At 47.2% G+C, this 13,826-nt stretch overlaps 1 protein-coding gene across 3 annotated transcripts in view; it reads right to left on the minus strand.

The window, feature by feature from the left end:
• The window catches only part of llgl2 (LLGL scribble cell polarity complex component 2), a 132,111-nt gene that overhangs the window by 13,363 nt on the left and 104,922 nt on the right, over window positions 1–13,826 (minus strand). For all 3 annotated transcript variants that reach the window (XM_068004440.1, XM_068004439.1, XM_068004437.1), the window contains 4 exons: window positions 9,072–9,225; window positions 5,561–5,711; window positions 4,660–4,776; window positions 616–782 (listed from right to left, as the gene is read on the minus strand). In XM_068004440.1, coding sequence (XP_067860541.1) covers window positions 616–782; window positions 4,660–4,776; window positions 5,561–5,711; window positions 9,072–9,225 — 589 coding nt within the window. The remainder of the gene's footprint in view (window positions 1–615; window positions 783–4,659; window positions 4,777–5,560; window positions 5,712–9,071; window positions 9,226–13,826) is intronic.

Raw genomic sequence — 13,826 nt, forward strand, 5'->3', positions numbered from 1 at the left:
TCAAGATAAGGGGTCGGCCATTTAGGACCGAGATGAGGAAAAATTTATTCACTCAGAGGGTCGTGAATCTTTGGAATTCTCTACCCAAAGGGCTATGGTTACTCAGTCGTTGAGTGTGTTCAGGATCACGATCAATAGATTTTTGGGCTCTAAAGTAATCAAGGGATATCGGGATAGGGCAGAAAAACGGAATTGAGGTAGAAGATCAGCCATGATCTTACTGAATGGTGGAGCAGACTGGAGGGGCCGAATGGCCTACTCCTGCTTCTATTTCTTATGTGCTTGTTACAACATTTATACCCACACAGACAGATACGAAGCAGATTTGTTAATCTCTCTCGATGTTTCTGAAATAAACCAACTTCAAAATTTCCAGCTCGGGTCATTTTATCAACTTTAACATAAACCAAAAAACCCAATTAGAAAGTGGTGTTTGATCGGGAACATTACATTTTAAATGAAGACTCCTGCGATCTCTTCTGTACAACAAGCTTCAACACTGAAACATGGAGCTGTGTTTGTGCATTAACAGTGAAAGATTCAAAGGGCTCTTGACAAAGGCCCAGTCAGACAGATTCCTCTCTGTGGCTCTGATTGTTGGATTAAACCAATTACCTTGAACTGCTCCTCAGATATGACTAGCAGCATGTGGTTCCCGTGCATGTCCGGGCTCTTGGAGAGGTCATGTGCTGCTTCTAGTGGTTCAGGGAGGAGAACCCCTCGACCATCCAGTATAAAGATCCCAACCACTGGGGCTCTGTGCATTAACTGGATTTCCTTCGCTGTAAAGATAGTGGAGTAAGTTAACAGGATCTGCGAGTGAAACAAGGCTGGAGTTTGACCCTTCTATTTCTGCGGAGATTTTACAATGGTCAAACAATTAATTAACACACAACATTTGAACACAGAACATTTTCTATCTCAAATTAAAAAGGTTTGAAGCAGGTATTTTCCTACTTTACTGAATACAGTACACACACGCACTGCTCCCATCCACTGAGGGTCCACTCCCTCCCTCCCTCAGGGCTCACTCCCCCAGAAAGATTCAGTCTCTCTTTACTCTTTCCTAAAGCTCATATTATAACACAGAACCCCAACCAACCACTGAAGATAAAGATCCCAATGATTGCAGCTGTGCGCGTTACCTGCAATGGTCATGCAAGACCTCTGTTCTGCTGTGGGAAAGGCATAGTCAATGGAGAGGACGGATGTGGCAAATTCTGGTCGGTTTCCCTGATGTTCAAAGGGGGTCTTGGCTCATTGATTTAAGCAGAGTTTGCGTGTGACAAACCATAGAAAAGATACCGCACAGAAGGGGGCCATTCGGCCCATCGTGTCCGCGCCGGCTCGAAGAACAACCAGGTGCCCCTTCTAATCCCACCTTCCAGCACCCGGTCCGTAGCCCTGCAGCTTACAGAACTTTAGGGGCAGGTCCAGGTACTTTTAAAAAAAAAGTTGAGGGTCCCTGCCTCTACCACCAATTCGGGCAGTGAGTTCCATGCACCCACCACCCCTCTGGGTAAAAAAGTTTTTCCTCATGTCCCCTCCAATCCTTCCGCCAATCAGCTCAAATCTGTGTCCTCTAGTTCTTGAACTCTCCGCTCGGGGAAACAGGCACTTCCTGTCTACTCTATCTGGGCCCCTCATAATTTTGTACATCTCAATCAAGTCTCCCCTCAGCCTCCTCTGCTCCAAGGAAAACAACCCCAGTCTATCCAATCTCTCCTCGTAGCTGCAATTTTCAAACTCTGGCAACATTCTTGTAAATTTTCTCTGCACTCTCTCCACAGCAATTACGTCCTTCCTGTAATGTGGTGACCAGAACTGTGCACAATACTCCAGCTGCGGCCTTACCAGCGTTTTATACAGTTCCATCATTACATCCCTGCTGTTGTATTCCATACCTCGGCTAATAACGGAGAGCATTCCGTATGCCTTCTTCACAACCTTATCTACCTGTACTGCCACCTTCAGGGACCTGTGCACATGCACTCCAAGGTCTCTCACTTCCTCGACCCCTCTCAATATATTCCCGTTTACTGCATATTCCCTTTTACTGTTTGCCCTCCCTAAGTGCATTACCTCACACTTCTCCAGGTTGAACTCCATTTGCCACTTTTCCGCCCACTCCACCAACCCATTGATATCTCCTTGGAGTCTACAGCTATCCTCTTCACTATCAACTACACGGCCAATTTTTGTGTCGTCTGCAAATTTGCCAATCATGCCCCCTACATTCAAGTCCAAATCATTAATATATACCACAAACAGCAAGGGACCCAACACTGAGCCCTGTGGCACACCACTGGAAACGGATTTCCATTCGCAAAGACATCCATCGACTTTTACCCTTTGTTTCCTGTTACTGAGCCAATTTTGGATCCAATTCGCCACATTTCCCTGTATCCCATGGGCTTTTACCTTTCTGACCAGTCTGCCATGTGGGACCTTGTCAAATGCTTTACTAAAATCCATGTAGACAACATCCACTGCACTACCCTCATCAATCCTCCTTGTCACTTCCTCAAAGAATTTAATCAGATTTGTAAGGCATGACCTTCCCTGAACAAATCCATGCTGACTCTCCCTGATTAAACCATGCCTTTCCAAGTGACAGTTTATCCTATCTCTCAGTATTGATTCTAATAGTTTGCCCACCACTGAGGTAAGACTGACCGGCCTATAATTGTTCGGCCTTTCCCTCATACCCTTTTTAAACAATGGTACTACGTTTGCAGTCTTCCAGTCCTCCGGTACCGCCCCTGTATCCAGTGAGGATTGGAAAATGATCCTCAGAGCATCCGCTATTTCCTCCCTGGCTTCCTTCAATAGCCTGGGAAACAATCCATCCGGCCCTGGTGACTTATCAACTTTCAAGGATTCCAGTCCCTCCAGTACTTCCTCTCTCGTTATGTTTACCTTATCCAATATTTCACACCTCTCCTCTAACTACTACGTCCAGATCATTCCTTTCCTTTGTGAATACGGAGACAAAATATTCATTTATATGGATATGGGGCTAAGACAGGTATATGGAGTTAGGTCACAGGTCCACCATGATCTCATTGAATGGTGGAACAGGCTCGAGGGGCTAAATGCCACGGCCACTTGCTGCCTCTTGATATGCGCCATCTTCTCCTGCAAGAAAGCAGGACATGTGCCTGTCATGGTTGAATAGCTGCCAGAGTGTGTGGCCTGAGAGTTGTGGGTGGGAGGCTTGAAACAGTGGTAATGTGTAAGGGTAATAGGGAGCATCTGATTGGCAGAGTTGAGTACTGATGGAAAGAGTTTGTTGGTATGTGGGTGATGGGGGTGTAGTCCGTGGTGTAGTTGGTCGGAGACACCACTCGACAGTTGACCTCACTCACCTTGACCACTCGTGTCAAAGCATTGAACTTCTTCCTGCACTGCATCCATGTTCATGATGCTGTGCGCCTGGCATTGACTTCGTCCCCCGCTGCCTCCCACTGCCTTTTGACCATATGTCCGGAGGGCCTCTTGCGCCCGCGCGACCCCCCCCCCTCTGTGGATATAGGATGCCCCTCCTTCTGTCCACCTCTTGCACCCAAGGTCTCTAGTGCATCAGCAGAGAACCTGGTGCACGCACCCTCGCAGGCCTGGTACCAACTCAGATCGGCAGATTGGAGGATGTGGGATTTAGTGGTGCGCAACCTTAATTCAATGTTTTGACATAACTCATCAGTGTATAAACATAGGGATGGGACCTGTGTCTGTATTTTACATGTGCGATGTCTGATCTCTGTTCAAACTCCATGCAGACAGTAGGCTCTTATTTTCAGCAAAAGCACGTACCAGTTACCTTTAAGAGATTTCTAAGAAACATCCTCCCTTTAAGAGATTGAGCTCCCCCTGGGTGAAAAGTGTGAATTGCATTGATTCCACGTGCACGGCCCAGAATGGAACGCTGATCGCAGGTAAGTGCTCCCTGGGGACCAAATTTGCGTCCTGCCTGCCCAGGGTCCACCGGGTGCGTCAGTGCATCGTGATAACATCACCCAGAACGGACCCTTAACCAATTTTTCCCCCTAGGTGACTTAACATCCACATTTTTGCAGCGTGATACAATAATTTACTTGGATTTTATTTAACATAGTAAGTGGGGTAAATTACAGCATCACCCAACAGAACTTGGCCCAATTGGCCATTCTACATGGGTAAGTTTAGAGTAAATGTGTGCTGGATAGTTATTCACCCATGGAGTGCATCACAACAAAGCCCAGTTCTGTCCTAATGATATATCCCTGTGCACCTTAGGGTGGAAGCCACTGGACAGGGATCAGAAGCAGGAAGCCTGGATGATTTTCCTTCACTAACTGTGGCCAATGGTAGCAGCCTACCTGAGAACAGCCAACTCAGCACAGATTCAGCTGGGGACATTCTGGTCCATGTGGCTCAGGCCCACAGCATGCAATGGGTTTATCTCCCGAACTGTGGGGTGGGAGAGCTGCACAAACAGGCAGTCAGTAATCTAAATATTACGAGAGCAACAACCGTCCTGAAACAGGATCCCCGACTGCACTCCCCCCGGGCCCGCGGCATCACTCCCCCCGGGCCCGCGGCATCACTCCCCCCGGGCCCGCGGCATCACTCCCCCCGGGCCCGCGGCATCACTCCCCCCGGGCCCGCGGCATCACTCACCCTGGGCCGCAGTGACCGGCTCCTCCATCCTCCTCTCCACTGGCGGAATGTGAATAGTGTACACAAATACGGTCCCACCATTGGTGCCGGCCCACAGGGATGGCCCATGATAGGAACCTACAAAGAAAACACAGTTCAGTAACAGCAGCTGCAAGACAGAGTCCAGTTTAAAGTTACTCGTCTGAACCAGACTGAATCTAACCACCTTCCTACGTTGTCTATATGAACCTCCAGAAGACAACTGATAAGGTTCCACACAAGAGATTAGCAGCAAAAATAAAAGCTCATTGAATTGAAGGTAACCTGTGACATGGGTTGGGAGGTGGGAGACAGTGAGCGAGGTTAATGTACTCTGATTGGTGCGGTGTAACGTGGTGCTCCCCAGGGATCTGTTCTGAGGTCTGAACTTTTCACTATCAGTGTTTATAAATGACTTGGATGAAGGAAGAGAGTTGTCTATCCAAGTTTCCAAGTTAGGAGACTTAGCAAATTATGTAGATGGGAGCAGGAAATTATAAAGGGGCATAGACAGGCCAAGTGAGTGGGTAAAACTACAGGGGTTCTTGGTAATCTCTGGTTACGTGTGGCCAATATCCTCCCGCAGAACCGTACATGACTAAGGGCAACTTTGCATCCTTGGTGGAGAATCTGCTACAGAAACTGGCACCGGGCGCTGGTTTTGTTGCTGTTTTCTGCACACTGAAGATTTCAGCCATCTTACAACACTGTGTAACCCAGCAACACATGGATAGAAACAGTTTAAGGCCGAATGTGTCCCACTAAAAAAGAAACTCAGAGAAAAGAGCATTCCACTGACACTCTGAACAAGGTTTAGATTAAATTATCTGTGTGCGGTCACTAATCCCCAGGATCAACAGCTCAGTCATAAATATTCTCTCACCGTCTCTTACAAAGGAATCTGCAAAATAAAGTGATCGAACAAATCCAGTGAAGGAATCGTCGGCAGAACGAGCCTCAATCCTACGCTGCACCGGTGCCAGCTCCATCTCGTTCAGTGCTTCCCGGTCCATCTTAGCATTGGCCTCCTGCACCTGGAGACAAGGACCAGTCACATTAGGCACCAGAAATGGAACAGAGACAACTCCATAAACAGCAATCTCATGACAGCGCCTCCGTCTAACTTCTGTCCTCAGATATACCTGGTCCCCCGCCCTCACAACCTCCAACAGCAAAAGGGGAAGCAAAAACAAAATCTTTGCCAAAAGGAATTTGACAAAGTTCTGCAGGTTTTACTCACACTCAAAATTGCAGGGATTCAGGAAAAATTTAAATGAATAAGCGGCTAAAAGATAGTGATCGTCCTTCTACCAGTCCCTCAAAAATAAAACCAACAGCAGGATAAAGGAATGTTTCTATTTTTCAGGTTTATTGGTGCTCAGATTGTCCAAGAACGACTGATGAGGCTTCAGTAACTTCTGACCATGTGGGAGCTGGGTGCGCAACGTGCCGATTAACCCAGAATCAGGCCAATGCCACAGGCCTCCTGAGGTCCCACACAGTCCTGCTCATTGAGAAAGACGTGAGCTGCAAACTCTCTTCTCGGAGGTGTTGGGCACCATTTGTTGGAGCTTTGAACCAGGTTAAATAATACATTCTGGACGTGGTGTATTATACACAACACAATCAATGTTGGCAGTTTGTGAGCACGTTATAATCTTTTCACAACTTCCACAGCTCACATTCTGCTCAAAGCAGCAAGCTCACTCCATACCTGCCAGGAACAGAATTATCAACAGTGAGCAGGGCAAGTACAGCATGGGTTAGATACAGAGTAAAGCTCCCCCTACACTGTCCCAAACAGTCCCAGGGCAAGTACAGCATGGGTTAGATACAGAGTAAAGCTCCCTCTACACTGTCCCATCAAACACTCCCAGGGCAGGTACAGAGAGTGTTCAGCACAGGAACAGGTTATTCGGCCCAACATGTCTATGCTGTGTTTATGCTCCACACAAACCTCGCCCCAGGATGAAACATGAGAGAGAAGAAACAAGGTGCAGAGAGCATTGGGAGGGGCAAATAGAACTGGAGTAAAAGAATAGTTCAGAAATAGGAGGGATCAGACAGGGGGCAAATGTGAGGCCAATTAAGATGAGTTTAGAGTGCATGTGCGTAAATATACAAAGCGTGGTAAATAAGACTGGTGAACTGAAGGCTCAAATTGCCACATGGGACTATGATGTAGTGGCAATAAGAGAGACCTGGCTCAAAGGAGGAGGTTTGGATCCTTAATATTCCTGGCTACAATGTATTCAGGAAAGAAATAAAAGGAGGGGGGGTGGGAGTATTGATCAAAGAAACTATTATAGCACTAGAAAGGGATGATGTAGTTGAAGGGTCAAAGACAGAAGCTATTTGGTTAGAATCAAGGAACAGAGGAGTTATTACACTACTGCCTGTACATTGCACACCAAACAGAGGGAAGGAGATAGAGGAGAACATTTTCAGGCTAATTACAGAAAGATGCAAAAGTTAAAAAGGGATCTTTCCCTGGTGGATTAGTAGGCAAAACAATAACTGAACAATGGGAGGCCTTCAAGGAGGAGATGGTTCGGGGACAGAGTAGACACATCCCTACGAGGAGGACAGGAAGGGCACCCAAAGCTAGAGCTCCCTGGATGTCTAAAGATAGAGATTAAAATGAAACAGAAAAAGGAGGTTTATGATGAATGTAAGGTTCATAATACAGTAGAAAACCAGACTAAATACAGAAAGCACAGAGGAGATCTATAAAGGGAATAAGAGGGGCATAGAGAGGGTGTGAGAATAGATTAGCGGCTAACGTAAAAGGGAACCCAAAAGTCTTTTATAAACAGTAAAAGGGTAGTCAAAGGAACGGTGAGACCGATTAGCGAGACCACTTCTTGTGGAGGCAGAAGGCAGGGCTGAGGTACTAAATGAATACTTTGCACCCATCTTCACTAAAGAGGATGCTGCCATTGTAGCAGTATCGGAGGAGGTAGTAGTGATATAGGATAGGATAAAAATAGATAAAGAGGCACTTGGAAAAGTATGGGCAATTAAATGAAAGTCAGCACAGATTTGTTTAAGGAAAATTGTGCTAAACTAACTTGATTGAGTTCTTTGATGGAGTATCGGAGAGGGTTGATGAGGGTAGTGTGGTTGATGTTGTGAATATGGACTTTCAAAAGGCATTTGACAAAGTACCACATAATAGACTAGTTAACAAAATTAAAGCCCATTGGATTAAAGGGATAATGGCAGAGTGGATATAAAATTGGCTAAGGGACAGAAAGCAGAGAAAAGTAGCGAATGGTTGTTTTTCAGACTGGAGGGAAGTACACAAAAGCATTCCCCAGGGGTCAGTACTATGACCACTGCTCTTTTTTATATCTATTAATGACCTGGACTTGGGTATAGAGGGTATAATTTCAAAGTTTGCAGGTGACATGCAACTCGGAAATGTAGTAAACAAGTGAAACAACAGACTGCAGGAGGGCAGACAGACTGGTGAAATGGGCAGACACATGGCAAATGAAAATTAACAGAAAAGTGTGAAGTGATGCATTTTGGTAGGAAGGATGAGGAGAGGCAATTTCAACTAAATGGTACAATTTAAAGAGGGTGCAGGAACATAATGCACATATCAGACAAGCTGTGCTCCCCCCCTCAGACCCACCCACGCCCCCCCCCCTCAGACCCACCCACGCCCCCCCCCCTCAGACCCACCCACGCCCCCCCCCTCAGACCCACCCACGCCCCCCCCCCCCCTCAGACCCACCCACGCCCCCCCCCCTCAGACCCACCCACGCACCCCCCCCCCCTCAGACCCACCCACGCACCCCCCCCTCAGACCCACCCACGCCCCCCCCCCCTCAGACCCACCCACGCCCCCCCCCCCTCAGACCCACCCACGCACCCCCCCCTCAGACCCACCCACGCACCCCCCCCCTCAGACCCACCCACGCACCCCCCCCCCTCAGACCCACCCACGCCCCCCCCCCTCAGACCCACCCACGCCCCCCCCCCCTCCTCAGACCCACCCACGCCCCCCCCCCCTCCTCAGACCCACCCACGCCCCCCCCCCCCTCTCAGACCCACCCACGCCCCCCCCCCCCTCTCAGACCCACCCACGCCCCCCCCCCTCAGACCCACCCACGCCCCCCCCCTCAGACCCACCCACGCCCCCCCCCTCTCAGACCCACCCACGCCCCCCCCCCCTCTCAGACCCACCCACGCCCCCCCCCCCTCTCAGACCCACCCACGCCCCCCCCCCTCAGACCCACCCACGCGCCCCCCCCGTCCCCCCCTCAGACCCACCCACGCGCCCCCCCCCCCCCGTCCCCCCCTCAGACCCACCCACGCCCCCCTCCCCTCAGACCCACCCACGCCCCCCCCCCCCGGTCCCCCCCTCAGACCCACCCACCCCTTACTTTTGCGGCGTTGCTCCCAAGTACCGGTCGTTTCCTCCCAGAGGCTCTGGTCCCACGGATCCGGCGGAATGAATGTCGCAATGATTTCTTAATGGACTTTACTCGTGAGAGAGGCCCCTCGAGGGCCAGCTGATCACTGGGGTGCAGTGTACATCTACAGAGAGGACACAAAACAAGCTCAGATCACACTCAGTAATCCTACTGCAACAGAACGCACACCAGTTACGCCGAGGGGAGACCAAGCAAACATCTAACCCGTGCTGCATCTGCCCTGGGAGTGTTTGATGCTGACATTGGGTTCCATTTCTCTGCAGTAATCGATTCCTTGTGCAGATGCATATAAAATTCTGGTTGCAGACAGACCCCAATGAGAGCACTGAACAACATTTGAAGTTTCCCTTGGATGCAGGGAGTGATCCCTTGTAGGGTGGTCCCTGCCTTTCAGAGGCTCATTTATAAATGAGGATCACTGCCTCATTTATACTTCAATCCTGCGTCTGAAGCCAATTTAACATCAGTAGTTCATGAGCTCCCGAATGGTCCAGTTGGTAGAACAAGTGTAAGTGATCTGGAGAGAGAGACAGAAGGTCTCAAGTTGACAGCAGCAGGGAGCCAGTCTGCTAAGTGAAAGTGTTTGAAGATATAACAGATCTTGCAGTACTTAGATTTATATTATATGGAAGTTGTGTGTTTTATGTTAGAGTTTCACTGCCAGTAGTGCTCATGAATGTGCGTCCTATGCTGTAGAGAGTGGGACAGAGGGGAGAACATTTAAAGAAATAATTCTCAATGAATATACATACCCTCGAAGAATAAAAACTCCATGGGAAAAATGATCCATCCGTGGCTAACTAGAGAAGTTAAGGATAGTGTTAGATTAAAAGAGGAGGCTTACAATGTTACCAAAAAGAGTAGTAAACCTGAGGATTGGGAGGGTTTTAGAAATCAGCAAAGGATAACCAAGAAATTGATAGAGGGAGAAAATTGAATGTGAGAGTAAACTAGCAAGAAATATAAAAAGATTGTAAGAGCTTCTACAGGTATATAAAAAGGAAGAGATTAGCAAAAGTAAACGTGGGTCCCTTAGAGGCAGAGGCAGAGACAGGGACAGGGGAAATTATAAATGGGGAATAAGGAAATGGCAGAGACGTTAAACAAATATTTTGTATCTATCTTCACAGTAGAAAACACAAAAATCATACCAGAAATAGTGGGGAACCAAGGGTCTAACGAGAGTGAGGAACTCAAAGTAATTAACATAGGAACATAGGAACAGGAGTAGGCCATTCAGCCCCTCGTGCCTGCTCCGCCATTTGATAAGATCATGGCTGATCTGTGATCTAACTCCATATACCTGCCTTTGGCCCATATCCCTTAATGCCTTTGGTTGCCAAAAAGCTATCTATCTCAGACTTAAAATTTAGCAATTGAGCTAGTATCAATTGCCGTTTGCGGAAGAGAGTTCCAAACTTCTACCACCCTTTGTGTGTAGAAATGTTTTCTAATCTCGCTCCTGAAAGGTCTGGCTCTAATTTTTAGACTGTGCCCCCTACTCCTAAAATCCCCAACCAGCGGAAATAGTTTCTCTCTATCCACCCTATCTGTTCCCCTTAATATCTTATAAACTTCGATCAGATCACCCCTTAACCTTCGAAACTCCAGAGAATACAACCCCAATTTGTGTAATCTCTCCTCGTAACTTAACCCTTGAAGTCCGGGTATCATTCTAGTAAACCTACGCTGCACTCCCTCCAAGGCCAATATGTCCTTCCGAAGGTGCGGTGCCCAGAACTGTTCACAGTACTCCAGGTGTGGTCGAACCAGGGTTTTGTATAGCTGCAGCATAACTTCTGCCCCCTTGTACTCTAGTCCTCTAGATATAAAGGCCAGCATTCCATTAGCCTTCTTGATTATTTTCTGCACCTGTTCATGACACTTCAATGATCTATGTGCCTGTACCCCTAAGCCCCTTTGGACATCCACTGTTTTTAACTTTTTACCATTTAGAAAGTACCCTGTTCTGTCCTTTTTTGATCCAAAGTGGATGACCTCACATTTGTCCACATTGAATTCCATCTGCCACAGTTTTGCCCATTCACCTAATTTATCAATATCGCTTTGAGGCGCGTAGTTAATGTTAGTAAAGAAAAATTACTGGGGCTTGAAAAGAGGTGGCTGCAGAGATAGTGGGTGCATTGGTTTCGATCTTCCAGAACAGTCCCCATGGATGGGAAGGAAGGAAACGTAACCCCACTATTCAAGAAAGGAGGGCAAGAGAAAACAGGGAACTACAGGCCAGTTAGCCTGACATTAATAGTAGGGAAAATGCTACTATCTATTATAAAGGACATAGTACCAGGCTGTTAAGAAACCAGGGAGGAAATAGGCTTTAACAATCATTTTCCAAACTTCACTGGATACAGGTGTCGTGCCGAAGGATTGGAGGACGGCTAACGTTGTACCTTTGTTTAAAAAGGGAACGAAGGATAGACCGAGTAATTACAGGCCAATCAGTCTAACCTCGGTGGTGGGCAAATTATTGGAATCAATTCTGAGGGACAGGATAAACTGTCACTTAGAAAGGCACGGACTAATCAAGGACAGTCAGCACGGATTTGTTACGGGAAGGTCATGTCTGACTAACTTGATTCAATTTTGAGAGAAGGTGACAAGGAGGGTCGATGAGGGTGGTGCAATTGATGTCGTCTACATGGACTTTAGCAAGGCTCTTGACAAGGTCTCACATGGCAGATTGTAAAGTAAAGGCCCATGGGATCCAAGGGAATGTGGCAAATTGGATCCAAAATTGGTTCAGTGGCAGGAATCAAAGGGTAATGGTCGACGGGTGCTTTTGCGACTGGAAGGCTGTTTCCAGTGGGGTGCCGCAAGGCTTGGTACTCGGTTCTTTGCTTTTTGTGATATACATTAACGATTTAGACTTAAACGTAGGGGGCATGATTAAGAAATGTGCGGATGACACAAAGATAGGCCGTGTAGTTGATAGTGAGGAGGAAAGCTGTAGACTGCAGGAAGGTATCAATGGACTGGTCAGATGGGCAGAAAAGTGGCAAATGGAGTTGAATCCGGAGAAGTGTGAGGTAATGCATTTGGGGAGAGCAAACAAAGCAAGGGAATACACAATAAATGGGAGGATACTGAGAGGTGTAGAGGAAGTGAGGGACCTTGGAGTGCATGTCCACAGATCCCTGAAAGTAGGACAGGTAGATAAGGTGGTTAAGGCATATGGAATATTTTCCTTTATTAGCCGAGGCAAAGAATATAAAAGCAGGGAGGTTATGCTGGAACTGTATAAAACACTAGTTAGGCCACAGCTTGAGTACTGTGCTCAGTTCTGGTCACCACATTACAGGAAGGATGTAATTGCACTAGAGAGTGTGCAGAGGAGATTTACGAGGATGTTGCCGGGACTGGAGAATTTTAGCTATGAGGGAAATTGGATAGACTGGGGTTGTTTTCCTTAGAACAGAGGAGGCTGAGGGGAGATTTGATTGAGGTGTACAAAAGTATGAGGGGCCTGGATAGAGTGGATAGGGAGGACCTATTTCCCTTAGCAGAGGGGTCAGTGACCAGGGGACATAGATTTAAAGTAATTGGTAGAAGGATTAGAGGGGAGCGGAGGAAAAATTTTTTCACCCAGAGGGTGGTGGGTGTCTGGAACTCACTGCCTGAAAGGGTGGTAGAGGCAGAAACCCTCACTCATTTAAAAAGTATCTGGATGTGCACCTGAAGAGCTGTGACCTGCAGGGCTACGGAGCAAATGCGGGAAAGTGGGATTAAGCTGGGTGGCTCATTTCTCAGCGGACACGATGGGCCGAATGGCCTCTTTCTGTGCCGTAAATTTCCTATGATTCTAGTAACAGGGCACTTAGAAAATCATAATATGATTAGGCAGAATCAACATGTTTCTATGAAAGGGAAGCCGTGTTTGACAAATCTATTAGAGTTTTTTTTTTGAGTGTGTAAGTAGCAGGGTAGATAAAGGGGACCCAGTAGATGTAGTATATTTGGATTTTCAAAAGGCATTCAATAAAATTCCACACAAGAGGCTGTTACACAAGATTAGGGCTCATGGGATTTGGGGGTAAAATATTAGCATGGATTGAGGATTCGGTAACAGACAGAAAACAAAGAGTACGGATAAATAGGTCTTTTTGTGTTGGCAGGCTGTAACTAGTGGGGTGCCGCAAGGATCAGTGCTTGGGCCTCAGCTATTTACAATCTATATTAATGACTTAGATGAAGGGACCGAGTGTAATGTACCCAAGTTTGCTGACGATACAAAGCTAGGTGGAAATTAAGCTGTAAGGAGGATGCAAGGAGTCTGCAAAGGGATATAGACAGGTTAAGTGAGTGGGCAAGAAGGTGGCAGATGCAGTATAATGTGGAGACATATGAAATTATCCACTTTGGTAGGAAGAATAGAAAAGCAGAACTTTTTTTTTGAAAAGGTAAGAGGCTACGAAATGTTGTTAGTCAGAAGGATTTGGGTGTCCTTGTACATTAATCACAGAAAGTTAACATGCAGGAACAGCAAGCAATTAGGAAGGCAAATGGCATGTTAGCCTTTATTGCAAGGAGGTTGGAGTATAAGAGTAAGGAGGTCTTGCTACAATTCTATAGGGCTCTGGTGAGACCACACCTGGAGTACTGTGTACAGTTTTCATCTCCTTACCTAAGGAAGAATACACTTGCCTTATAGGGGGAACAACGAAAGTACACTGGTCTGATTCCTGG

Source organism: Heptranchias perlo, chromosome 23 (assembly GCF_035084215.1).
Source record: "Heptranchias perlo isolate sHepPer1 chromosome 23, sHepPer1.hap1, whole genome shotgun sequence".
Taxonomy (NCBI): domain Eukaryota; kingdom Metazoa; phylum Chordata; class Chondrichthyes; order Hexanchiformes; family Hexanchidae; genus Heptranchias; species Heptranchias perlo.